Source organism: Acomys minous, assembly GCF_964271855.1.
Source record: "Acomys minous genome assembly, chromosome: 9".
Taxonomy (NCBI): domain Eukaryota; kingdom Metazoa; phylum Chordata; class Mammalia; order Rodentia; family Muridae; genus Acomys; species Acomys minous.
Genome location: NC_140490.1, coordinates 44,219,966 through 44,247,295, shown reverse-complemented (window position 1 = coordinate 44,247,295; position 27,330 = coordinate 44,219,966). Strand labels below are relative to the sequence as shown.

General features: G+C 42.0%; 1 protein-coding gene across 1 annotated transcript in view; it reads left to right on the top strand.

Moving 5' to 3' along the window:
* The window catches only part of SPIN1 (spindlin 1), a 51,278-nt gene that overhangs the window by 10,558 nt on the left and 13,390 nt on the right, over positions 1 to 27,330 (top strand). Inside the window, 3 exon segments of the mRNA XM_084796081.1 lie at positions 11,773 to 11,979; positions 17,116 to 17,164; positions 26,071 to 26,324. Of these exon segments, the coding sequence (XP_084652207.1) occupies positions 11,928 to 11,979; positions 17,116 to 17,164; positions 26,071 to 26,324 (355 nt within the window). The 5' untranslated portion in view covers positions 11,773 to 11,927.

The window sequence follows — 27,330 nt, the reverse complement described above, 5'->3', positions numbered from 1 at the left end:
TAAGTGTGTGGAATAATTATGGACAGAACATAAACACACACACACACACACACACACACACACACACACACACACGGTGATTCACAAATACCCAAACCCAAGTTTTTGCACATCTCAGGTGTTGCGCTAATACACTGATGAGAGCATTCATTTCTTTGACAGATTCTTGCTATGTAGCTCAGACTGTTGTGGACCTTGCTATGTGGTCCAGGATAGCCTCAAATCAGCAGTCTCCCTCCTCAGCGTCTAAAATGCTAGAATTACAAGAATGTTATATTTCACATTTTGTGTTCTATATGCTGTGTCTAGTGACTAGTCTGGTTTCAAATTACTTTAAGACTAAGTTAGGAAAGTGTTCAAATGGTGTTTGGGAATTACCAGTAGCAAGAGCATCTAATGTGCAGTAGTAAACTCAGTGGTATTTTGAAACTTGGTCTGGTATAGCCCAGGCTGGCCTTGATCCTGTAGTTTGTTGACAAGAATAACCTTGAACCCCTGATTCTCTTGCTGGGCCTTCAAAGTGCTACTGCCCTTTGAATATCAGTGTCTCAAACCAGTTTTAGGTTGAGTTTTTAAGTTCTTTATTCGCTTTTGATAACCATTGGTATTAAGCATTTATTTTATTATTAGAATGAATTGAAAGGAATGGAATCTTTCTTTCCTTCATTTAATCTGATTTTCACCCAAGATGTGAAAAAAGTAGCTGGTACTTCTGTTAGTTTTGAAGACAGACCATCTGTTCAGGAACTTTGACTCCTCATCCAGGATCATATAACTGAACATGGGGGCTTGGGTAGGAAAAATCAGCAGCAGCAAAAGAGTCCAAACAGTGAATGAGGCATTTGACAGTACTTGTGCGTGTTGTCTGCTGCAGCTTCCCGGTGTGCGGCCTGGTGGGAGTCACAGTGCTTTCACTGTACAGACAGACATTCCCTACTCCTGCAGAAAATGAAGACGGTATAGTAGCTTCCTGTTGTCATTTCTTAGCTTGTATCCAATCAGTGGAGCTTTGGCTTATATTGCGCTAGTGTCTCATTTTTAAAATTGCTGTTAGAGTTATTTTATTAAAAAATTATTAAGCATGTTTTGGTTTAGACTTACTACAGAACTTGAGAATTTACCGAAATGGCCCTGTTTTTTGTACTGTGCTTTCCTGTGCTGCTGTTCTCAGCAGTGATGAGCACAGAGTCAGGAATACCCGCCAACTGTGAAAACATGGTGATAGTCTTCATTCTACAGTCCCAAACATTTTGGCTAAGATTTAATATTTTTGTGTATGAAGTGCATTCTTCTCTTTGTTTTAATTTTTAATAAAATTAAAATATACCAAAGAATTTTTCTAAAGTAAATTTCTTTGTGACTTATTAACAAATAATTTGTGTACTTATAATATACCTTCATACTTACAGTGTGTAAAATTTCTCCAGGAAAAAGTTGAGGAGGCCCTGAAATACACCTCTATGCTCCTTGAGTCATTGTTTGATAATTCAAAAAGTAGCCGCAGAGAAAGTACAATGTTTCATGATTATAGCTGTGTGTCAGAAAACAATACAAAGGAGACACTCAGGGTGAAGTTGTGAGGGCATCCATCCTCCTGTGCAGTCAGGTGGATGACTTCTGGAACAGCTACATAACAACATGTGGAGTGCTGTCAGCAGTCAGCAAAGCTCATATGATCATGTGTGCCCACAATCGATAATGGTTCATGTGTCATCTTGATGTCTGGCTGCTGTCTGGGGTTCAAAGCTGCTGCCTTCAATCCCTTGATTGGTCTTCCTGGGATGGCAGCCCGTTTCCAATCATCTCAATAGCATTAGCATTAATTAGCTGGGAACACACCTTGATTGTGAGACCATCTCTCTGGAAGTTTTAGGCTGTAGAGGTACTTCTTGATGATTTACACAGAGGCTACATGTGTTGGTGGGTCATCATCACTAGTTCTGCTTCTGCAGGGTAGTGAGGACCAGGCCCTGAGTTGCACTGTGGTCGGTGCCTGAGTGCCTGGTGCTTCTGGCATAGGGCTGGTCTCTGCTAGAGTAGCAGATCGGTAGCTGTGACATTTGATGGGTTTTAGGTGTTTTGAGGTCTACAACATACTCAAAGGTGGTTGGTAAGATCTGTGGCTTCTTTTGAAAGTCAGGTTGCAGTGTGTCATGTCTTCCTGTGGAAAGGGTGCTGTTATTTCAGAAGGAGTGTAGCGATTCCTCCTGTCTGTAGGTTTGTGGTCACTGTCAAAATTTGGTATCTACGGGTTTAGACTGAGGGATGATTTTGCTTAAATTGGTAAGTGTTTTGGGCTTTGAAGAACTTATATACCATTAAAAATTTTTATGACAGCCAATTTTCCCCCCAGCAACTTGAAATAATAGAACTATTTTTCTCCTTTTTAAGTTTTTATTTTGGTGGTGATGGGGATCAAACTCAAGGTTTTTCATAGGCAAATTACTTACCAAAGAAAGTACTCTATGCCTTGACTCTTCGTGTTAACTTTGAAGTTGATGTACAGAGGCTTTTAGACCTACATGGCATATATTAGAACATTTTTACTTGGAATTTCTAGTAAATGTTATTTAGTTCCCAAGAAGGTTCTGAATTGCATTCTTAGAGTTACAGAATCCAAAACCATTGGCCCTTTTGCTCTTGACTTTTCTATTCTTCAGAGGGATGGGTTCTCACCCAAGCTGGTGCCTGGACTTAGGTGACCTCTTAACTCTATCTCCAAAGAACTTGTCTATCAAAGGCCAGCTTTGAAACACAAGGTAAACTGACATGGACATAGAGAAAGAAACCAAAAGCTGATAGCTCCTAGTGTCTCAGGGCCAGTACTATTTTGTAACTGGCAAGAAACTCTAAACTTTGTTTAACTCTTTAATGGCCAGAGCTTATTACAGTGAAAAATTCTGTAACATTCTGCAGGAGAAGTACCAGCTTGTAGCTTGCAACTCTTTTAACTCTTTAAAAGCTGAGCCAGGCATGGTGGCACATACCTGTAATCCTAGCACTCGGGAGGCTGAAGCAGGTGGATCTTTGTGAGTTCGAGGCCAGCCTGGTCTACAAAGTGAGTACAAGGCAGCCAGGGCTATTACACAGAAAAACCCTGCCTTGAAAAAACAATAACAACAACCCCCCCCAATAAAAAATAAAAAAAAAAAAGAAAGAAGAAGAAAAAAAGCCAGCACTGATGGCATCTGGCTTATGCTGCCACTGGTGATGGCCAGACAATAGAGAAAGAAAAGGATTAAAAAAAAAAAAAAGTCACGCACACAGACAAACTTGGTGGATGAAGCAAAGTGGGCTCCAACAACTTCACACATCTATACATACAAGTGGACAAACAGACTTATACACATTCACACATATTTAGTGGATGCAAAGCTCCAACTCCAACAACCCATCATACCTATATCATATACACATATATACGTACACGTCTGGTGAATGGAATAAAGGCCGTGGGCTCCAACCACTTCTATTTTTTTTCTAGCTCTTTTTATACTCTCTGAAACAAAGTTCTCTACATAAGAAAAATTACCTCATGGCCATAAAAGCAATTACCACAAAGATAGACAAAGTTGTTAAGAGGGAGTTAGAGCAGGATTTTAGATTACATATTTTCCCTTTAAAACTTATACCTAACATTCCTTATCTATCCTTTCATTCTGTAAGTTCACTGTAAGTTCAAAGCAATGACGTTTTTATGTCATAGGTTAACAAGAGTGACAACGTTTGAGCAGTTAGAGCAGGATAATTGTTTACATGTCTTTCCATTAAGACTCACATCTTAACTTAACATTCTTCAGTTATCTTTCATTCCATGAGTTCATTGAAAGTTCAGAGCAATCGTTTTTTGTTTTATGTCATATGTTAGATTTTTACCAAGAAACAGGTCATTTATCCTGTGTCTTACTTTTGCTGCCTATAGCTTAAATTAGTTATCATGGTGCACACCGAGACCTTTGGTTTCAGCTCTGGATCTAACCTAGAGTGAATGGTTTTCTACATTGTAAATTTGCCTCATCTGTTCTTTCTAGTGCAATTTATGTTCTTGTGACATATGAAGTTCACAGAACTCACTTGTGCAGCCTTTACTGTTCTTGGGGAGGGGGAAGCTTTAAATTACTTGAACCAAATCAGGAATTCTATAAAATCATTATCAGGAGCTATAAAATCATCAGTCCATCTAAATAGCGTTGTTTCCTGAACGTGCATCTTCACATTGATACTGCAGGAAATCTATCCAACAGAGTAGGTAAATACCCAGGAAATAATAGGCAGTGAGGATCTCTGTGTGCTGTGCCACATATAGGAGAGGTACAGCAATGACAAACACGAAGAGGCATGTCAGCAGCATGAAGCAGTCTGGAGACAAAATTCAGGGTATGCCCATCGTTAGCTGTGCAAAAGCAGGTGGGCTGCCTTCAGGAAGCTCACTTGTACAGCCTTTTCTGCATGGCCTGTGTCACTTGTTTTTTTTTTTATGGTGGGAGGTTTCAAGAACGTTGGAAAACTGAAATGAGCAGTTTCAATGTACCTGTACACGCTCCCTCCAGATTCTGTTTGGGCACATGTCATAGTGCACATTTGGAGGTCAGAAGACAAGTTTGGAATTGGCTTTCCCTTCCATCTTTATTGGATCTGGGGATCCAATTCAGCTTGTCAGGTTTGTGCAGACATGCCTTTAGCCACAGAACCATTTTGGCAGCTCCATTTAAAGAATACTATATTAGGAATAATGGAATGGAGATACAGCTCACTTGGTAGAGTGCACAAATAGCATGCATAGGGCCCTGGCTTCCTTCTTGTTATAAAACCACATGTGGTGGTGCGCATCTGTGATTTCAGCACTGGGAGGTGGAGGCAGGAGGATCAGAAGCTTAAAGGCATTCTGGGCTACATGAGACCCTGTCTCAAAAAAACCTTATAATAAGTTACATACTTTTTGGTTTTTTGAGACAGGGTTTCTTTGTATAACCTTGGCTGACTTTTGAACATAGCCTCTGTGCTTCTGAAACCAGTTCTAAACTTTGCTGTCTAGTCACATTCCACCACTGAATTTCTTCTTCATTAGGCTTGCAAGGCTTTGTTAGGCTTTTGCACACTTAGACAACTTGCTGCCCTCTTCACTGACTTTTCTCTCTTTTCTGCCTTATTAGCATATTCTAATTATATGCAGTGAGGCTTTGTTCTTTTTATTCTTATATATGAGGTATTTATTGATCATCTTCATCCCATTACCTTTTCTTGTCTCTCTTCTACTCCTGCTCACCTCTTCCTCTTCCCAACAAGTTCCTTTTCGTCTCTTCATGCCATTACACAGCTTATTGAGTTTACTCAGGGTTAGGTTACCTACAGCAGTATGGATGAACGGTCATTTACAGGAGTATGGGCAACTGACCAGTGGCTACCTCACTCTCCAACATTAACTGCATGTAAATACTCAAAACTCTTCAGGCCTCAGGCCTTAGGAGCCCCTCCTCCTCCATGACGTAACTGATTGGACCAGTCTTGTGCAGGCGGCTGCTAAAACAGCTTAGAAATGTTCTGTCGCATCCCTCCTTTTCTAGCTTTTACCTTCTTTCGGTTGTCTCCTGCTGCATCCTTGAGCTCTGGAGGGAGGCCTTCAGCACACTTTAGTCTCAGCACTTTGACCAGTTACGAGTCTGCAGTAACTGTAATCCACAGCAAAAAGCAACTTCTGACCAAAGCTGACCCCAGCACTAGCAGGTCATTAAGTTATCATCAGGATTTTGCACTTTTGCAAAATACCAGCAGGTGTTTGCCTGCTAGTGTCCGTGTTGACTTTGTTTTTCAGGTAGGGTCTCTGTATCCTTGGCTGGCTTGGAATTATTATTTGAGTGATCCAAGCTGTACACTCCATCAAGGTTTTGTTTGCTGTTGCAGCTTCTTCTATCAAAGATTTTTAAAGTTGCTTTAGATTGCAAACATTATGGCATTTTAAAGACAAATGTGTTATTCTTTGTAAATGAGTGCATTACCTAAGAAATACCTTACTCCTTGTCCAGTTAGAGCTTGTATTCAGATTTTAGCCAGATGCCCCTTTTCACGCAAATGTTTTTGATAATATAAGTTTCTCCCACCATGCTAGAAATGAAAAGATTTTTTACAGTCATTCAGCATAGAGTGCTTTTTCACACCTACAAGTTCTCTGTGGACACTGACTAGTGGTTGGTTTTGTAGTTTTACTTGGTTCTGACACTGTCCTATGAAGATTAATACTAGATCCTCGAGACCACACACACACTTCATGCCAAGTTGTAAGCCTAGGTTGTCATCTTTGTTTCTAATCCATAGGCGGCACCTTATGAAACTTAATGATTTGTTAAAGTAGCGTGGGCCTAAGGAAAGGTGTGCATTTGCTGTATTTCTGGTTTATTACAAAGGCCCCCTGGAATACCTACCTCAGATACCTGTACTTACTACCTACATGGAAACTCTCTGAAATGATAGTTGAGATTTAGTGAATCCTCATTTATACAGGCAGATTGCGTACATTGTTGGGCACTGGCGACTGACTGACTCAGTCTCCAACCTCCTTTCCCTCTCTGGAGGGTTGAGTTAAAGGTTGGATGTTCCATTTTCTCATCCTGGCAGTTTTCATCCTGGGAACTGGCTCTCATCCTGAGGCTGCCCAATGCCTTACATCCTTTAGTTATCTTATTAGTGAAGGGCTTGAAGCACTTCATGTGTTACACAGCTAACTGGTTGATGGCTCAAACTGGGGTTGACATGGCACGTTTTTGGTTGTTAGTACTCCTGTGTACTTACTTTTCCACTAGAGGACCTGATAGCAACATTTTGCTTTATCAGTTACCAAATTTCTTCTTATAAACAGCCCCTTCACATGTGGTTATTGCTGCTTGTTAATTTAGACCCAGGTTGACTAATACTTGAGCTCTTCCCGCCTTAGTCTCATTACAGGTATCACAAACCATTATGCTTGATGTCTGAGAAATTGGAGCACCCATTTCTTTTTTTTTTTTTTTTTGAGATAGGGTTTCTCTTTGTCACTGTGGCTTTCCTGGACTCAATTTATAGACCAGGCTAGCCTTGAACTCACAGCAATCCACCTGCCTCTGCCTCCTGAGTGCCAGGATTAAAGGCATGGGCCAAAATGGTAGGCAGGAACATCCATTCCTCAACCTCTGAGGTATAATACATGTCATTGCCCACCTCACCCACAGCATCACTGTGTAGTCTAGGCTTCCCAGTGGGGTCATAGACATGCTCTACCATACCTGCCTAAGTGTTTATTTGATGAATATTTATTTCAACAAGGTCTGTGTGGCCTTGACAAGGTTGCTGTATTCTGCTGGCCTTTTCAATTTCCAGGATAATGCAGGCATGGTGTCTGCAGCTTGTGTGGAAGGCTTGAAAAAGTCCACACAGTTGAGTTTGCCATGCTGTGACCACTCGGTATAGTGCATTTTTGTAAGTCACTTTAACATCTTATAAACAGACTTTGGGATCATTATTGAAGGAAAATCTTGTTTGGAAATTAACTCATGAGATACATATTTAAGATCAGTAACTAGCCTGGGTAATTAGCTACATTTAACAAAGATGGGCTTCAGAAAGAGATAGAATCTCCTTCAACTTTGTGTTACTATGAAACGTTTTGAGTGTTGGTGAACATTAATTTTCCATATTCATTTTACCCTTGTGCATGTTTTGAGTTGAATCATTTGACACCAGCTTGTAGAGTCATAAGGTGGTTGTGAGTACTTATCATGGTTTCCAGGTTTTGTATTTGAAACTGAATGGCAGTACCTTAGGTCAACATTTAATCTCTGTTTGAATTTCCCCAGCTGTCTTAAGACAGCTTTGGTAGTACCTTCCCTTCTCAGTCTTTGTATGGTTTACCTATTGTGTTTAATTGGGTCCTTTAATCTTCTTAACGTGTATATAGACAGTAGGGGCTACTTATCACATACAGACGTTTAGTGTCTTGTTTTCTCCCATTGTTGACTTGTGTTTGCTGTAAACTTGGGGTTAGGTCTGGACTAGAGTCAGGTAAAACTTTAATATATTTAAGGCCTTAATAATAAAGCTATTACTATTGTTGGAGATGAGGGTCTCATGTATGCCAGACATGGCCCTCAGATTTGCTCTCCGATGAGGAATGACCTTGGATTTCTTACCCTCCAGTGTCCACCTCCTGGGGCTGGGATTATAGGTGTGTGCCACCACACTTGATTAATGTAGATGTAGAGATAACACCTAGCGCTTCATGCATATTAGGCAGGCTACAGCAAAGTGGTGGAGGATCGTTATAGGTTTTAGATGGTGTATATATATCAGTGGTTCTCAAACTTCTTAATGTTGCGACCCTTTTAATATACCTCGTGTTGTGGTGACCCCCTACCATAGTTATTTTTGTTGCTACATCATAACTAATTTTGTTGGTGTTATGAGTGATAATGTAAATACATGATCTACAAACCCTGGGAAGAGTTGCTAAGCCCCCAAGGGGTTGCGACCCACATGTTGAGAGCCATTGCTCTGGTGCTACGTTCACAGGGCTTTTAAAACAGTGGTGCTCTATTGCCTAGACTGGCTTTGAACTCTAGGGCTGATACCAAGTGACAGGAAGCAGAAAGTAAGGTGGCTCACCTTAGAGGTGCTCATTTCTCTCATCTCCCAGAGATGAAGGCCTAATCTTCATTGTAAATCCTCCCCAGACTCCCTCCCCTTTTGTGTGTGTGCACACACGCACGCATATCTGTTCCCCATTCCTCATCTTTTCTTTTTTAAAAAATATTTTATTATTATGCATACAGTGTTCTGTATGCTTGTACACCTGCAGGCCAGAAGAGGGCATTAGATCACTTTGTAGATGGTTGTGAGCCACCATGTGGTTGCTGGGAATTGAACTCAGGACCTCTGGAAGAACAGCCAGTGCTCTCTCTCGCGCGCGCGCACGTTCTCTCTCGCTCTCTCTTTCTCTCTCTCTCTTTTTTTTTTTTTTTTTTTTTTTTTTTTTTGGTTTTTCGAGACAGGGTTTCTCTGTGTAGCCTTGGCTGTCCTGGACTCACTTTGTAGACCAGGCTGGCCTCGAACTCACAGCGATCCGCCTGCCTCTGCCTCCGGAGTGCTGGGATTAAAGGTGTGCGCCACCACTGCCCAGCCAACCAGTGCTCTTAACTGCTGAGGGATCTCTCTAGCTCCTCCCCCTTTAAAATATATGCATGGGTGTTTTGCATTTGCACTACATGCTGAAGGAGGCTGTAAGAATGTCAGATACCCTGGACTAGCGTTTCAGATAGCTGTGAACTATATATGATGTAGGTACTGTGAATTTAACCAGGAAGAGTAGGTAGTGTTCTTAATCACTGAATCATCTCTCCAGTCCCCTGATATTTTTAGTGGCTTGTAAGCTTCACTTGGTGACTGTTTGCTATAGCTTTGGAGTAGAAGAGGAGACCCAATACAGAGTCTGCTGTCTTAAAAATGACTAGATTTTGCTAGCACCCTTAAAAAAAACCTACTATAATTGTGTTCCTTACTGCCTTTATTTCCCTTCCACCAACTCCCCAATACTAGGTAGGAGAGAAAGGTTAGGAAGGACAGCGGACATAGACTTCTTTACTTCTTCCAGCTGGATAGGGTCATCGGGTCCTTTCAGGCAATACCAGTCTCAGTGGTCAGGATATCCAGCAGTCCAGCTAACCAGCAGACAGCTAACGAGCCACCAGCCTTCTTTTTCTTCCGACTGTCTTCTCAAAGTGTCCTTCAAAGCTTCTTTTGTAGCAGTTCTCGCCTCACTCTGGGCCCTAACATTTATACTCTCTCAAAGTTTGACTATCTCAGCTGGCAAAGACCACACGCCCCTTCTAACTTCCAGAAGACACGTACTTGCCTCAGACAAACTGAAAACAGCCCCATATCCCATTCTTGGGATTAAAACAAAAACATACCATAACTGAGTTTTGAAAGAAACATAAACATCCACTACAAGATTTTTTTTTCAGTTTTTATTCACTGAACTAACCACATAACAAACTCAAATGAATTAGTTCCAGTCAGAAGAGCAGTTCATTTTCAGAATGCTCTTTATCTGACTTTTCAGGGCTCAGCGGCTCCACCCAGTGTCCTGGTAAGGCGGCTGCATTTCTTGATGGTTTAAATAGGAGTTGGTTGAGATTAGACTGTATTCACTGATTGTTACTTTGGAATATAGAAGAAATGTTGCATTGTTATTAACAGTAAATACAACTCTTACATCAAAGGGAATATGAATTAATTTTTGTTTCTGGCCTATGAAAAGAGATTCAGTCTTTTCCAAATGCCATGTTCCAATGTAGAAATAGCTTCATGGAATTTTTATGGTTTGGGAACCAAAAAAAAAATTTGTTTTTCAAGTATACTACTGGGAACATTGGGTAGGCCAGCTACAGCAAAGAGGAGAAATCTTGTTTCAGACACTGTATGAAAGAGACATTCTGTACATCCCAAAAAGTAGACCAAGACAGGCTCTGAAGCGTTCTGGCTCATTCCGCAATTATAAAATTCTAATTAGTCAGCAATAGGTGTGGCTTTTAAAAGGAACTTGACTGCACATTGTTTTGTTCCAAAAGTCCCCTTGTAGAGCTGGGGAGGTGGCTCAGTGGTAAAAAGTACTTGCCATGTAAGTCAGACATAGCGTGAGTATCTGTAATCCCAACAGTCCCACAGAGAATCCCAGGCAGCTCGTGTGTCAGGTATAGCGGAAGAACAGCAGGGACAGACTGCTGCTCCAGGCTGTCTTCTGACTTCAGTACACAGATACTGACTGAAACAGGAAGGTAAGGCTGTCCTGGGCTCTCTGCACATCTGTGCTGCATGCTCATAGATGATGACAACAGAAGACAAAAGAGCCCATGTTTGCACGCTGAGCTGGCTGAACAATGGCAGGGCTCAGGAGGTGCATCAGTGCTAGAGTAGTGAGGGGCTCAGGTCACATAAGAGCCTGCGTGCTTTACCTTCATGTTTCGTGCTTTACCTCTGTAAGCACAGCAGAAAGGGGTCTGGACCAAGGGGAGGCTAGGGGAAATGGATACAGCAGGGAGGACCATTGGGTTATGATGGACCTTCCTTGTAATCTCAGCTAGAGGCTGAATAGCCAAAGATGGTGAAGGCATGGAGTTGTGGTGGTACATACATAGATCTCTGAAGTTGTTTATTTAGCACTTAGAAGTAACCAGCCAAAATAAGACCGAACACAGGAGCAGCAGCAGCACGGTCCTGTAGCAATTGGAAGAGTGGTTGAGATTGTGTATAAGGAACGTTTCACTACCTGTGCATTGGGGTCCTGGGACCACATTGGGTGTAAATGCTTCTGTGAAACATTTAGCCTGTGTGTGGTGGGAACATTTCCTTGGGAGTGCTCTTGGGTTAGTGGAGTCTTGCTGAGAGGTTGGGAGCAGACGGGGAAAAGCAAGATTATGTTGTCTTTTTTTTCTCAAGCTTCGGTCTGCAGCTGCATGTCACTCTACCAGGGAAAAGGTTGTGCTCTGTTAAATACTGGGGTTCACCTACTCTGCTGCCTAGCTCTGAGATGCGTTAGGCCATAAGGGCATAGGGCTCTGCACAGCCTCTTCCCCACACTGGGTCTGCACCTGTCCAGGCTTCCCTTCTCCCTGTCAGGCGTTGCCTTTGCTGGGAACCATGTCATTGCTCAGAGATCAGTGTCATTTAGCTGAGAAGTATGCTTACATTTTCTGTCATATCTAGAAGCTCACTAGGCATTTTGCTGTCTTGATGCTCATTTTACAGAGTGCTTGAGATTCCACGGGTTTTTGCTGAACTTGTAAAAGAGATATCTGGATGGTGGATTAACAAGAACACTGACCCGTGGGAAGCTTCCTGTCTGAGGATACTGGATTTTCACCCTAGTCCAGCAGCTCTGCTGCTCACGTAAATACAGATGAATGAAGACCCCATTCGGGAAGACACCTGGCCAGCGGTCCAGAGCTGATGCAGGTAAGCATTCTAACGTTGTGTATGTCAGTACAGTTTCACATAGATCCTGGGCAGTGTGTGCTCTATCCACACCTTGCTGTATGTGAAAGAAGAGCTTCGATTTCTTGAGAAAGGGAACCATCGTGCTAAATACTGTTTTCTGTATAACCTACCGATTTATAGGTAACTGATAAACGTAACAAGTGAATTTCAGAAGCAGAATATAGTAAAATCTTTATTTTTATGGGATGTTAGCATTGGATTTAGTAAGATTTAGGAGGTTGAGTGGCTTTGGGGCAGAAGGAAGATCTTACTTAGTTTTTAGATGCTTATTTGAAGCAGCTGTACTGCTGAAGATTTGAATTGGGAGCCGCCCTGGGATCCTGCAATTCCAGCACTCAGTAAAGTCAGGAAGACCAGGAATTCTAGGCCATCCTCCATTACATACCAAGTTCTAGGCTAGCTTGGGCTACATGATGTCTTGTCTCAGAAAGAAAACTAAACTAAAAACCAAGCTTTCACCTCTCCCCAGGACCAGGAATTTACTAATATTTGTGGCACATGGCTAAAAGCAACAGGAATAAAAATGCAGATTTTGTTTTTTTGAGACAGGTTTCTCTGTGTAGTCCTGGTGGCCTGGAACTCAGATCCACCTGCCTCTGCCTCTCCAGTGTTGGGATTGTTAAAGGCATACACCAGCACCACTTGGTTTAGAAATTTAGTTTTTAGAACTCCCTCTTCCCAAATGAAAAAAGACCATATGGAATGTTTTATAAAATTAGCACATGAGGACTGGAGAGATGGCTCAGTGGTTAAGAGCAGTCTACTCTTCCAGAGGTCCTGAGTTCAATTCCAAGCAAGCACATGGTGACTCATAACAATCTATAATGTAATCTGATGCCCTCCTTTGGCTTGCAGGTGTATGTACAGGCACTGTATACATAATAAATAAATAAATCTTAAAAAAAAAAAGACCCTTCATGTTTATAAAAAAAAAAAAAGCAAATCAGCCAGCCAGCCTGCTTTAATTTTCTTCTCACTTTTTTTCTCTTTCTTTTTGCTACAGGATCTTTAACATGCTGATCCTGTGTCTGACCCCAGTGTTGGGATCACAGGCCTGTGCCAACATGTGTTACGTTATACTGACAAAGAATACTCTTAAGTATTTAACCTTCTTGGCATTTGAACATTGAAAAAAATCTGTGAATGGGTTTAAGTGAGGTTATTAGTGTTTCAGAACTTGTTGTTCAGGCTGGCCTTGTGTCCTTTGATCCTCTTGTCCACAGGCACCATGGTCAGTGTGCAGAGTGTTTTCAATTTAATGAAGTCCGGCTTTTGTAGCTAAGAGTCTCACCATGGGTAGCCTTGAACTTAGCACGTAGACTGTGCTGGCCTTGAACTTATATGTGGTCCTCCTGCTGCAGCTCTCCACTTCTGGGATTGTAGATATGCATGCATGCCTGGCTTCTTTCTTTTGTGATTTCATCTCCTCTCGTATTGGTCTGTCTTTCTGTGTTGCTCACTCTTTCCATTAGCTCATTCTCTGGTCCTGGGATTGGGCCAACCTCTTGGTAAACCTATACTCAGGGTGTGAATGTCATGTTATGTGATTCTTAGCCACCCTGCCTTAGGGACATAGGATAGCTTGGCCAGATTAGCCGTCTTCAGTGATAAAACTAAGATGTGGGCCCCTTTTAGAGGCTACCTTCAGTTCCCTTGGCTGGCTGGGCTCTGCTAACTCCAGCAGCACCAGTTGGAGCCCCTCCTGCACGGCTTCCTGTGTGGGGTCTGTCTAGTCTGTCTCCTCTCTCTTGTCTCTCTCCTTCTGAGTTAGGACCAGTTGCTTGTTATGTGGCTTTTCATTCTCTCATCAGTCTTAAGCATGGCTGAGACTTCCAGTGTTTGACTTGTAAGGATAGCGGGGCAGGAGCAACTTAAACTTGTTAGAAACTGGGCTAGAAACTAGAGAGATTGTTTGGTTTCACTTTTTAGGAGCCTTTGAACTCCCCTTGTATGGCCTCTGTCTCATCAGTCCCTTGAGTGCACTGTTGTTTTCAGTCACCACTGATTTCTTAGATCATCTCAGGCACCCATACTACTGCTTGTCTCCAGTATCCCAGTCTCACTGTGTGGCTTTAACTGCATGTTCATATCCAGGATTTGATGGTTATTTTGGCATAATGCTTATCTTTCCTTACCCGGTCTAGGCTTTCAGTGAGAAAGTCAGCGCTGGGACATAATATGTGGTATACACTGAAGTTTTGCTTCAAGGGACAGAGACAGTGGCCTGGCATTTGAGGTGCTCATTTTCAGAAGCCAGTGTACTGTGTGTCCAGAGTAAGATCATGGGGGTTGGGGTGGGTTGTGAGGATTAAGGTATTATGGGATGGGAGAGAGGATGGAAACACCTGGTACAGTATATATAGTTCTTAGATACCTTGAACTAATTCTTTCTTTGCAACTTGTCAGAGGTGTTTAGGGACACATTAAGGATTGTTGCTCCCACTTCTGGCCTACCTTGTAGTTGCAATGTACTTCTCTTTTCTTCTTACCTTTGTTTTTCCATCTGTGGGGCCAGGTGGCCCTTGTGGCAGTCAGGTCTCCAACATGGCATCTTTGCCTTTGATTGAGAGCTGTAATGTACTTTTAGTTAGTATTAAAGGTGTAAAGGCCAGGGAGAAGGGAGTTTTCAAATAGTGCTAAAGCCTTCCTGTCTTGGCCCTCTGCCTCCCTTCAGAAGCCTTTCTTCTGCCCTCTTTTACTGCGTGGTGGCGCACGCCTTTAATCCCAGCACTCAGGAGGCAGAGAGAGGCGGGTCACTGTGAGTTCGAGGCCAGCCTGGTCTACAAAGCGAGTCCAGGACAGCCAAGGCTACACAGAGAAACTTTGTCTTGAAAAACAAACAAACAAACAAACAAAAGTCTTCTACTGCATACCTGGCCATTTAATGTGCACACCTGATAAGTAAAAGTGCTGCTTGTTTTGTAGCCTCTAAGCCTCATGTGGTTTTTTTTTGTTTGTTTGTTTGTTTTTAATTCTATTCAAAATACTTGCCATTTACATTGTAATTGTGTCTTACACTGTAAGTGTAAGACTGTTCAGAGAGCTTTTTTCTATTTATGCCCAATTTAATGCTGATCTGGTTAGCAAATACAGTTTGTATGATTTCAGGGTATTTTAAGGATATTATTAGACTCATGTTATGACTCAGCACATGGCTAGTACATCTGGATGAGTGCTAGCCCAGGGTCCAGAGGAAATACATGTGATATGGATTTCAAGCTGTCTGTTGCAGTGCTCAGGTATCTGTGTCCTTATACATAATGTAGGTGTGATCTCCCCGGGCCCCCCATTTTCTGGATTTCAGAACTCTGTAATTAGGCTTATGCATATTTAAGGTTATTGTGTCTTTTGGGTTAGTTAACTATACTATTTTGAAGTATCTTTTGTGATCCATGGTGACATTATCTGTCCTGAGGTTTAAACCTATTTCAGTCTTTTTTGGTGCAGCAGGACTTTTTTGTCTGCAGTTGTCTGGAAGATACTTGAGCTGTCAATAGGTGGATTGAAGATGGAACCACTGTCTTCTGGTTTAAGTTCTTTTTGAAATCATAGCTTCATTTCCTTGTATCTAATGTGCTTGGAAGTGTTTTTGCTTGTTTTGCACTTGTGAAAATATTATCAGTGGTTTTCAGAAGTTAGTTAGAAGTGTTGTGCACAGCTGCCTTGCTGCTTGTTCATCAGCCAGTGCTTAATATGAGTTTCATCAAAGCTCCACTTTGGCTTTTTGCTTTCTCCTGCTCTTTATTGCAGTCTAGTTTCCCATGTGTAGGACCTATGGGGTTGTTCTCTGGCTCTCTAGCATGGTTTCATTCTTCCTTATTTATTTATGCAGGTTTGGGAAGTTTTTATCACTGCACACTGGATTGACTTATTGATGTACATGGTCTACTAATCACATCCAGTGAGATTTGCAATGTGGGTGGTTTAGTTTTTACTGCTTTGACTTGTTTTCTTTATATTTCTTCATTTTAGGGAGTATTTGTATGTGCTTACCTTTTGGTTTTTCGAGACAAGGTTTCTCTGTGTATCCTTGACTGTCCTGGACTGGCTTTGTAGACCAGGCTGGCCTCGAACTCACAGTGATCCGCCTGCCTCTGCCTCCCAAGTGCTGGGAGCATGTGCTTATCTTTTAATGTCCTTGCATGCTAAACATTTGTTTTTATTATCTACTTTGTTATTGGTGTCTGTTTGGTCTGTCCCACCCCAACCACCTTTTGAACACTGGGATTAGTGGCTTGTGACATCAAGCTGAGTTATTCCCCTCTCCCCCTTCTCTGTGTGTTTTGAAGATCAAGCCAAGGGTCTTGTATATTCTAGCAAATGCTTTGCCGATGAGTTAGACATCTAGGCTTTTCTTGTCTAATAGTTTAAGAGAATTAGTTGGACATTTTAAAGAACAGTGAAGTTTGTCAAGCAGGTGTTGAGGATGGATTTGTTATTCTCTTTTATGTAGGCTGTTGTGGACTTCTTGAGGATTCTTGTTTTGCTTCTAATTACCCCACAAGTCCAAGAAGTGAGTGGTGGAATTTGAACAATTTTATCAACTTATGATTTCTCAGAATTTGCTTCTGTCCAGACTCCTGTTTAGCCAGAGTGTGGACCCTGGCTGAGCCCCAGCCCACCGAGTTTTGGAGTTCTCTTCTGAGTATCTCTCCTTGTATACGCTACACTGCTGCGTGCTAGTAACAAACAGTCCTCCCTCCCTCACTGGCTTTCAGAAATGAGTTCACGGTGGCCCTTCATTTGTTGGTCTGCTTTCAGTTCTTTTAGGCCTTTGCTGCCTGGTGTCTGTGTTGGTTCCTATGTTCCAGATGGTTCCTATGTTTCCTAGATTATGAGGGGGAAGATGAGTTGAGTTCTGTACCATTTACTGCTGTATGATGAGGAAGGAGTGTAACTTACTAATTTTGTACATGTAACTGGATTTGCTTTTATGGCTGAGCTGGGTGAAGAGCCACTGGTCATTTTGCTGCCCACATTGTTTCCTTTTCAGAAGGCTAACATGTTGGCGTTTAATGGCCTGTTGTAAGCTTTATGAAGCAAGGTTTTGTTTTTAATCCACTTTTTGCTGACCATAAATCTCCTCTCTCGTAGGCCATGCTGGCGTATCTGCAAACATGATGAAGAAGAGGACGTCTCACAAGTAAGCAGTTTAAGCCTCTTTTTAGATAACTAGTACCCAGGACTACCTCGTAAGCCAGAGCTGCTTTTCTTATCTTGCCTCCACTTAATGCCTAGTAATTGTGCGTGGTCATCCTCCCTGTCCATTCCTTCTCCTTGGTCTGGATGAAGTGTGTTAGGCATGTGCTTGAGCTGTTAAAAGCCTTTGAGTCATAGTCATCCTCTGTCATAATGTGAACCAGCTGGATGCTGGGAAACAACAGAGACACATATGAAAGCTAAACCTCTCCAGGTCTTGATCTGCTGTTAGCCAAAGGGCTGAGCAGAGATATCTGATGCTAGGGTCTACCTAGCCAGCTGCCGCGTTCTGCTTTGTACTTGTAATTTATAATTTAATATTTACATGTAATATACATTATATATAAAATATAATTTAAAAGCCTTTAAAAAATTGTCTCACTGTGTAATCTAAGCTGGCTTAAAATGTATAATTCTTCTGTCACAACCTCCATACTGCTTGGATCATATATGTGCAAGCACATGTCACCAGGCCTGCAATACTCATGTGTTTTAAGTGACAAATGTACTGTAGTCCTGTAGTTGCCATGCGGTGGTGACTGTACTCTTGCATTGTGGGTATAGCACTCTAACAACGACTTGATCTAAGGGATCTAAGTTCCCGCAGAAGGCCCTTTCACCATGTGTCAACAGTCTGTACAGTTACTCCAAATGGTTCTCGGTGGGTCTTGGAGTCCTTTAGCTGCTTAGGTGGAGCTGACAAGAATAGGTTCTTGGTCATGCTCTTGTAAAACAGGAGCTCCTTCCTTCAATTGGTGATTGAACCAGACATTTATCTCGTTCAGATGAATGCATAATATAAATATAATACTTACCTTAAGAAATGACCTAGAATACAAACATTTAAAAGTTAGGTAAGTGCTCTTCCCAGAGATGGAGTAACCCTTACCTTTCCTTACCATCTTCCTGGCTTTGCTGTATTCAGGGATGTGATTATTTATGCGGTAGCTCTCCTCATTAGCATGGCATACATGGGAAGCTGACTCTTGCCTCAAATAGAGAATAACAGTAAGGCAGAAATAAAAACCACAAATCCTATGCAGTGGGTAGGGGACAAGTAACTACATCTTTGTAAGACCAAAGTAGTTCATTCAGATTAGATTTTGCCACCTAAAAGAAGTTTAGAATATTAAGGCATGGTGTTTGAGCACCCTAGCCCCCTTTTAAAAACCTATTTTCAAATACTTACCATTTGTTAACATTTCATTGACTTAAGAGGCTAGACATTTGTTTGATCGCATAGTTGTGTTATGCATGCATTTTGTGCAAGATTTCTTGTTTCTTTCCTAAGTAATGCTGAGCATTCGTTATATCATGAGTTTGACTCTTTAAGGCACAAGATATATGATACACATGTATAAAATTGTCAAAGAATAAACTAAAAGCCTAACATCTTGGGGTTCATAGGCATACCAATGCAAAGAGCTCATGTTGTGTGTTTGATATTAGGGAACAGCACTGTTGCTTTCATAGGCTTGTTTAAGGCCAGAAGCCTTAAGGATATTGCTGTGCCCCAGAAGGTGAAATGAAAGTTCCTACTGCAGATTTGAAGGCAGACAGAAGGCTGAGAAAAAACAAAAGTTCCTTTGTTGGGTCCTGCCTATAAATGTCTTGCATGGAGTGAGAGGGACACGGAGCGTTGCAGATTTCTTCCCATTCTGGGGTGTTAGACCAGATTAGTGAGCGTTCAGCTCTTCAACGTAGGTTTCTCTCTACAAGAGATTTTTTAAAAAAATGAAAACCAAATGCAAACCAGCAGAACCTCAGCTTCTTGCATCTCTCCATCCTCACACCCGCTGTCCTGTTGTTTCCCACAGTAGTGGGAGGGCTCAGGGAGACCTTTACAGTTAGATGCTGAAGGGAGAAGAGCAGTGCTGCAGTCAGAGCCCACACCTGCCCCTAGGGGGTGCTAGGAGAATTCAGGAGTCCATCTCCATTGCAGAGGATGTGGCGTGTATTTGTTTTGACTGCTATCTCTGTTAAGGATCTAATCCAGGGCCTCAACAGGCTAGGCAAAATCATTTGTGTTCTTGCTGTGGGCTGGGGACCTGCTGAGTGACGATGCTTGGGATGCTATTACGTTATGTCCTGAGTGGAAAAAAAAACAGTCGGAAAAGCATTTAAGTGAACTTAGCTACAGTGGATTGTTGTTTTTATTTTTAGATATTAACTCTTCCCTCCTCCATATGAATGGGGCACAGGTCTTCATTTCAAGGTGGTGGTTCTTTTTTTGTTTTTTGTTTTTAAAGATCTATTTATTATTATATATACAGTGCTCTGCCTGCATGTACACCTGCAGGCCAGAAGAGGGCATCAGATCACATTATAGATGGTTGTGAGCTAGTTAGTTACCATGTGGTTGCTGTGAATTGAACTCAGGACTTCCCGAAGAACAGTCAGTGCTCTTAACCTCTGAACCATCTCTCCAGCCCAAGGTGGTGTTTTTAAAAGGGTGGTGTCATGTGTTTTACTAATTTGCTTTGTTTTGTTTTAAAAGATAAACAAAGTCTCATTATGTATGTTCCCTTAGTGGGCCTGGAACTCATGTAGGCCAGGCAGGCCTAACTCACAGAGATCCTTCTGCCTCTGCCACCCAAGTCCTGGGACTAAGGAAGAGCACAACCACACAGAGCTTCAGGCTTTCTTGACTTACCTGAAAATGGCTGAGTCATAATATTTAGGTTAGATAGTACTTGGTGTAGGCATCCAAGTGGACCGCCATGTTACTGTCTGTCAAAACATGTGTCTTGAATTAACTCCCTTAGGTATTGTGGAGTCTCCTCAGGCATTGCTGGTGTTCTGACAGGGTGTAGATGAACCCATGGTGACTTGCATGAAGATACTGTTCTATTTCATCATGATTCTGTGCTGTTATTTTACACCCAGAAATGACAGCATCACCTAGACATAAGTAATAGCTACCAGGGAAAGAAGTTTTTCTAATTGTTCATTTGTATCTTACAAAAAGACAAAGTTATTTTATTTTATTTTTTGTTTTTTGAGACAATTTCTCTGTGTAGCCCTGGCTGTCTTAGACTTAGACCAGCCTGGTTTCAAACTCATAGAGATCTGCCTGCCTCTGCTTCTTGAGTGCTGAGATTAAAGTTGTTTGTTTGTTTGAGATAAAGTTTTTCTGTGTAGCCTTGGCTGTCCTACACTCGCTTTGTAGTCCTGGCTGGCCTCGAACTTGCAGCGATCTGCCTGCCACTGCCTCCCTGAGTGCTTCTATTGTAGAGGTCTTCCCAGCTGCTGGTGTAGTTATTCCTAGATGGTCTTTGTTGTTTTGGATTGGGGGCTGGGGAGATGGCTCAGCAATTACGAACACTTAATGTTCTTGTAAGAAAGCAGAGTTTAGCTCCCAGCATCCACATGGCAGCTTAGAACCTCCACATACAGCTCCAGTCCTTGAGGCTCCTCTTCTGACCACTAGGGTTCAAGCATGTACACAGACACAGAAGATAGTGTTTATTACAGGCCTTTATTTTTTTTTTTATGATAACTGGCTTTATTGAAAACACAAAAATGAATTGTAGTTAGCTTAAAGCATAGGAGAAAGTCCTGAAAAACTGTTACATCTTACAAAAGTAAAAGTAAGATAAGATAGTTAGATTTGAGGCATTAACAGATACTATATGCTTCTGTTTCTGACAATATGTTTTCTTTTTTTTTTTTTTTTTCCAAGACAGGCTTTCTCTGTGTAGCCATGGCTGTCCTGGACTGGCTTTGTAGACCAGGCTGTCCTCAAATTCACAATAATTCACCTGCCCCTGCCTCCCAGATGCTGGGATCAAAGGTGTGCGCCACCATAAGGCCTCTAATGTTAATTACACCTTCCCATATTCTTTTCTCTACCTTGCACCTTTAAATCTTCCTTTCCATTATTCCCTTTCTTCTTTTTTTTTTTTTTTAATTTTTAGGTTTTTCGAGACAGGGTTTCTCTGTGTTAGCCTTGCCTGTCCTGGACTCACTCTGTATACCAGGTTGGCCTCGAACTCACAGCGATCCTCCTGCCTCTGCCTCCCGAGTGCTGGGATTAAAGGCATGTGCCACCACTGCCCAGCCTTCCCTTTTTTCTTTATCATTACATTTTCTCCTGTCTTAAGAGATGCTCTCTCCCCCAAAGTTTCTCCTTTTTTAAAAAGAGCTTCTTAGAGAGCTTTCCTGTTTTTCTGCCACTTCTTTTTAATATTGAGAGAAATGAGTTTTCTTTAAATACAAGAGCAAATATATCTTGGATCAATCCTTAAGTTTGTGTGTATGTTGTGTGCGTGTGCGCATGTATGTTCACATTGGTGATGAGGGGGAGGATATGTGTGCATGTGGAGGCCAGAGATTGACATCAGGTGTGTTTTCTTCAATTTATTCTATATTGAGACAGAGTTTTTCACTTGAACCTAGAGTTTGCCAGTTCAGTTAGTCTAGCTGCCTTGTTCCAGGCTCTTTTGTCTCCTCTGTCAAAATATAGTTGATGTGAGTGCTGGGGATCAAAACTCTGCCATGTTTTCCTCCTGCTTGTTTAGGAAGCTCCAGACCTATTGAGTCATCTCAGCCTCCCAAGCATTTTAAATTTCACTAGAGTCTAGAACAGTTTATAAGAGTTGAACATCTCAGTGTTAACTTGTCATTCCAGCACTTTCTTTTTGTTTGTTCTTTGTTTTTTCAAGAAGGGTTTCTTTGTGTAGCCTTGGCTGTCCTAGACTTACTTTGTAGACCAGGCTGGCCTTGAACTCCATGCCTGCCTCTGCCTCCGGAGTGCTGGGATTAAAGGCATGTGCCACCATGCCTGGCTCAGTGGTTTTTTTCTTTTTTCTTTTTTTAAATTTTAATTTATGTGTGTTGGTGTGAGGGTGTCAGATCTTAGAGTTACAGGCAGTTGTGAACTGCCATGTGGGTGCTGGGAATTGAACCCAGGTCCTTTCGAAGAGCAGGCAGTGCTCTTAACCACTGAGCCATCTCTCCAGCCCCAGTGTTTTCTTTTTTAAAAATTAATTTTTATTCTTTGAGAATTTCATGTAATGTATGGGCTACTGAGTGAGATCCTGCCTCCAAAAAGTGAAAAAGTCTGGTGATAGGGCACAGCCAGAAGAGATGCTTGGTGCTGAACCTGATAGCATGAGGTTTATCCCCAGGACCCACATGATGGAAGGAGAGAACTGATTTCTGCAAGTTGTCACAGATGCACATGCACACAAAATAAATTAATAAGGATGAAAAGGAAATGGTACCCAACTATGATTTACATTAGAACCAACATCAGAAGTAGAGTAGAATAAGGTGGGAAAGGCCTATCTTTAGATCCTAACTCCTGCTGACTTTTTAGTGATTTATTTAAAGCATGGACTGACAGAATTCATACTGTGGAAGTGAAAGCTTTCTACAGATTCAATACAGTTCCCATCAAAATCCCAGTGTAATTTCTTGCACAGAACTAGAAAAATACCCCCAGAATTCATGTAGAAGAAGCAAAGATTCTGAATAGACAAAGCGATCCTAAGCAGAAATAACAATATCTATTACTTAGGATCTGGGAAGTTACAATGGCCCATCTTGAAGTTAGGAAGTGGTATGTGTGGCCAAACCTTTTTCTTCGTGAGTTGAGGCACCTCCCTTAGCCTTTGCTGTAAGCCTGTTCCTGTACAGGTGCTTCCCTGGGACATGCGCATGAAAGCCCACAGGCAGCTTGTGAGGATTCTGATGTTCTAAGACATGTGCAGTCCCCCAGGAGGACAGATATTTGTTCCTAGAAACTACAAATGTGTCTACAAGTCCCCGCTTGGGTCTCTTGAGTATTTAGTAGTTATGAGCTTTTGATAGCTTTATCAAAGCTTTTCTACTCTTGTCATGATGGTTGTATAAGAGATTAAGAATTGTGCTAAATCTATAATGTCAGGACAGTCACACATTTTGATTGACTATCAAATACTGACATGAGTCACTTACACCTGAAGTTGAGGGGGAGGACTTGTGACCATTTGAGGGAGAAAAGAAAGTATGTCATGATGCATAAAATAGTTTGCAGACAATGTTTCCTCATTTACTGCCATAAAGTATGGATTTATTTTTAAGTGGACAAAATACACCAAAACTACCCAAGAACACTTAAAAATTGCTGTTTTCAGAGACGTGTGAGCACACGTAAGGGTACAGCACCATATCGCAGTGTCGCAGAGCCAGCTGCCAGCTGATGTGCCACTGCAGCCATTCGAGCTACTTCCTCTTGCTGCTGGGATGAGCTCCAGTCTTGTGAGTTCTGCTAGAATCACCACTATCCTCAGGAAGAAACAATCTTACGGGAACTAGTGAGATAGCTTAGAGGGAGAAAGGGCTTGCTATGCAAGCCTGGCGACCTGGGTTCAATTCCCTAAACTCAAGTAATGTGCAAGAAGAGGACCAACTCTGACCTTTACAAATACATTGTGGTGTGCACATGCTCGTGTGTATATATGCTGTTTATGTTGGTATTATTAGAAGGGTAGTCAGTGGGGCCTTCTTTCCCTACCTCCCAGGCTAGCCTGGAGGAGAGATTATTGATGCCGGATTTAATTTCTTTATTTTACACACAATTTGGTCCCTTTGCCTGGATGCTCAAAGAGTGTTGTTTTTACGGGGACATGTCTCAGCTTAAGCTATTCTTTTTCTGACTTCCCAAGGTACGCTTTTTGTTTTGTCAAGACAGGCTTTCTCTTTGTAGCCTTGGCTGTCCTGGAACTCGCTCTGTAGACCAGCTGGCCTCGAACTCATAGAGATGCGCCTGCTCTGCCTCCCCAGTGCTGGGATTAAAGGCGTGCAACATCACTGCCTGGCTTCCAAGGTACACTTTCTGAGGTGCGTTAACTTAAGGACAGTTTTGGAGCCCAGCTTTTAGTGCCTTGCCTTTGACAGACAGCACAACTTCTGTTGCAGCCTTTACACCCACCTGTCACCATGTGCTGCTCACTTCTCAGGTCTTGCCCTCTGCCTTCCTTTATTACTCATTTCTGTTCAAACGGAAACACATGCTTAGATTTCTCTAGGTTTGTTTACATGACCTAAACCTTCAGGTTCTGTTTCTTACCTTGCCTGGCTTTTTTCATGTTGTCTCTTACCTAGCCCTCTCATTTTGAGCTTTTCCGTTCCTATGTAAGGATTCTCTGGGGTAAGAGAACCAATAGGAGATAGAACATATAGATTATGAGAAGTTGAGCCATGCAATATGGAGGCAGGGAAGTCGTCTCAACCTGCAGTCTGTCAGCCAGAGACCTGGAGAGCTGATGGTGCAGTTCGGTCCTAGTTCAAAGCCAGAGAACCAGGAGCCATCAGAAGAGCTGTCCAGGAGCAGGAGAAAACCATATTCCTGCCTGTTGGCTCAGACGGGACAAAAAAAGATGACATCCTCCTGCTTGTCGTGTTCAGGCCCTGAGCAGGTTGAGTGAAGCCCATTTGCATTGCTGAGCTCACATCCTTTTTTCTCAGCCCAACAGTTCAAATACTGTTCTCTTTCCAGAACATTCTCAGCAACACCCAGAAACAAGCATCTAATCTGGGCAACCCCTTGGCACAGCCAACTGGAAAACTTCTCTTTCCTGGCTTCTTTATTTGCTTAGTGCCAGTAACAGTTTTATCTACTACATGGCTATGTTTTCCTGGGCAGCCTCTCCTCCCTGCCACACCTCCGCCAGGGACTCATGGGTCTGTCCTCTTTAAGGTACTTCTGTCTATTGTCTAGCAGGGTTCCATATGGAGAAGATAACAGTTGCTCTCCTCACCTCAGATTTCCCAAGTCTCCTCAGCTCTGCTCCTGTGACATGTTTAAAACAAGGCACTTACTCTAAACGTGTGTGTGTGTGTGTGTGTGTGTGTGTGTGTGTGTGTGTGTATACACATATACATAATTACAGCTTTAGCTACTGTAACTACAGTTTTGTTTCTTACAAACAAATTAATTGTGATTGCTATGTATACTTGTAAAGTGGGAAGGAAACTGTTTCAGCTCTGTTTTGCTCTTGGCACATAGTAGCTTCTGGCAAGTTGGTTTGGCTCAGCCAAAGTCTTGTCCTTTCTTTGCTTTGTATTTCAAAGTGAAATGGAGTGTGTGCCCCCCACCTTTGCCCCCACATCAGGAGCCAGATAGGGGACTGGGGAGATGACAGAGGGAGTAAAATGCTTTCTGAATAAACATAAGGAACTGAGTTTGGGTCCCCAGATGGGACATTTGTCTGTAACTTAAGCAGTTTAGGGGTGGGGCAGAGATGGGTGGATCCTGGCTGTATGGACACATACACTCTTGTACATGCATGTGTGTGTATACAAATAGAGTGTTAGCATTTTATGTAATCATTTCAATCAGTAGTAGTACACAAACACCATAGTTTGTTGCTGCAGTACTTTCAGTATTATATAATAGTTTGTCATAAAATACTAAAATGTGCTTGTGAGAAATTGAAGTATGCGAGGAAATGTAGTGTGTGTACACACAGTCCTACTTGTTTACAGTTAGTTTATTTCAAGCTTTCCAGGGCATAAGTAGTAGTAAAATACTATGTTTTTTTTTTTTTAAAAATGTGTTTGTGAGTGCCTCTATTATGTGTACTAACTGCGCGCCTGACTGAATACCGACAGTTATAAAATACCATATGGATGCTGGAAACCAGCAAATGGCCTTATCTACTGAGGCATCTCTTTAGCCCTTTGCTTTTGAAGCAGATTTGCTCTGCAGCCCAAGCTGGCTTCAAACTTGCAATTCTTCTGGCTTACCAGGAGGAGTTTATCCATGCCTTAGGGTCATGTGTAATAAAGAACATGCAAGCTAGTGGTTGTTTGGGCCCAGATATGTGTACTTGTGAGAATAATACATTGTATGTGTGAATACAGAAAACATCGGACCAGTGTGGGACCAAGCAAACCTGTGTCCCAGCCCCGGCGGAACATCGTAGGCTGCAGGATCCAGCATGGGTGGAGAGAGGGCAACGGCCCTGTCACCCAGTGGAAGGGGACTGTCCTGGACCAGGTGCCTGTGAATCCCTCCCTGTATCTTATAAAGTATGATGGATTTGACTGTGTTTATGGACTAGAACTTAATAAAGATGAAAGAGTTTCTGCACTTGAAGTCCTCCCTGATAGAGTTGGTAAGTTTCTAAACTTATTATTTTAAAAACACTGTTACTTTTAAAAGTAGTAATGAAATGCTTTTTGGTTCTCACTATTAGTGTTTTAACTTGTATCAGACCTCATAGCAGCTCTGATAAATATTTATCACTTAGAGACACAACACTGATCTGGAGTAGCTGCTCTGAAACCACAGTACAGGGCCTGAAGAGGTGTAAAGGTAGATCTTTGATTAGAGGTTTCCAGTCTCACTGTTGTTGGTGATTCGTTCAGGAACTCTTGGGTTGTTTTACTCCTTGTCTGTTACGAATGGTAATTGTGCTTGGAACTGCAGGGGACGACACATCCATGATGAGAAACTGTCCATTCTTTTGGAAGTTTTGGAAGTGGAAAACTTTGATGTTACGTCACATTGTTTCAGTTTTGCCTTGTAAATGTCCCTTAAGGCACTCAGTCTAAGCTAAAAGTAGAGATTATTGATGTTAGTTTTAAGTAGGATATATGCAAGTTAATGTTATGTAAGTATATGTTTCAAAACATCTTACTGCTGTTAATTACTCCGTCATAAAATACTGATTTATATTCTTTCAGAATTTAAGGCTTAATACGAAAATTAAGCCTCATAGATCTGGAAAGTCTCATTCCATTAAAGCACAATTTCATTTTTACAAACTTTTATGTTTATATTTTCAACTTTTTAGAGAGAGAATGGGTCTGTAACCCCATCTAGGGCAGAACTCTAGCTAACTTGAGCCTTATCCAGGATGGTTTCCAATTCATGAGCTCAAACAGTCCTCCTGTCTTAGCCTCCTGACTGAGTAGCTGGCATGACAGGTGTGTGCCATGCCCCCCTCCCCCCAGTCATCCTAGTATGATTGAACTCTTGAGTACATAATCTTGCACTCTTGACCTCAGTCATGCCTCCTGCTGGAAACGCAGTTGTTAAAGTGTCTTACTGGCACCTTAGAAAGCTGTAACCCCTGGGGTTTGGTTGTGTTATGTGGTGAGTAAGAGGTGTTAAGATGA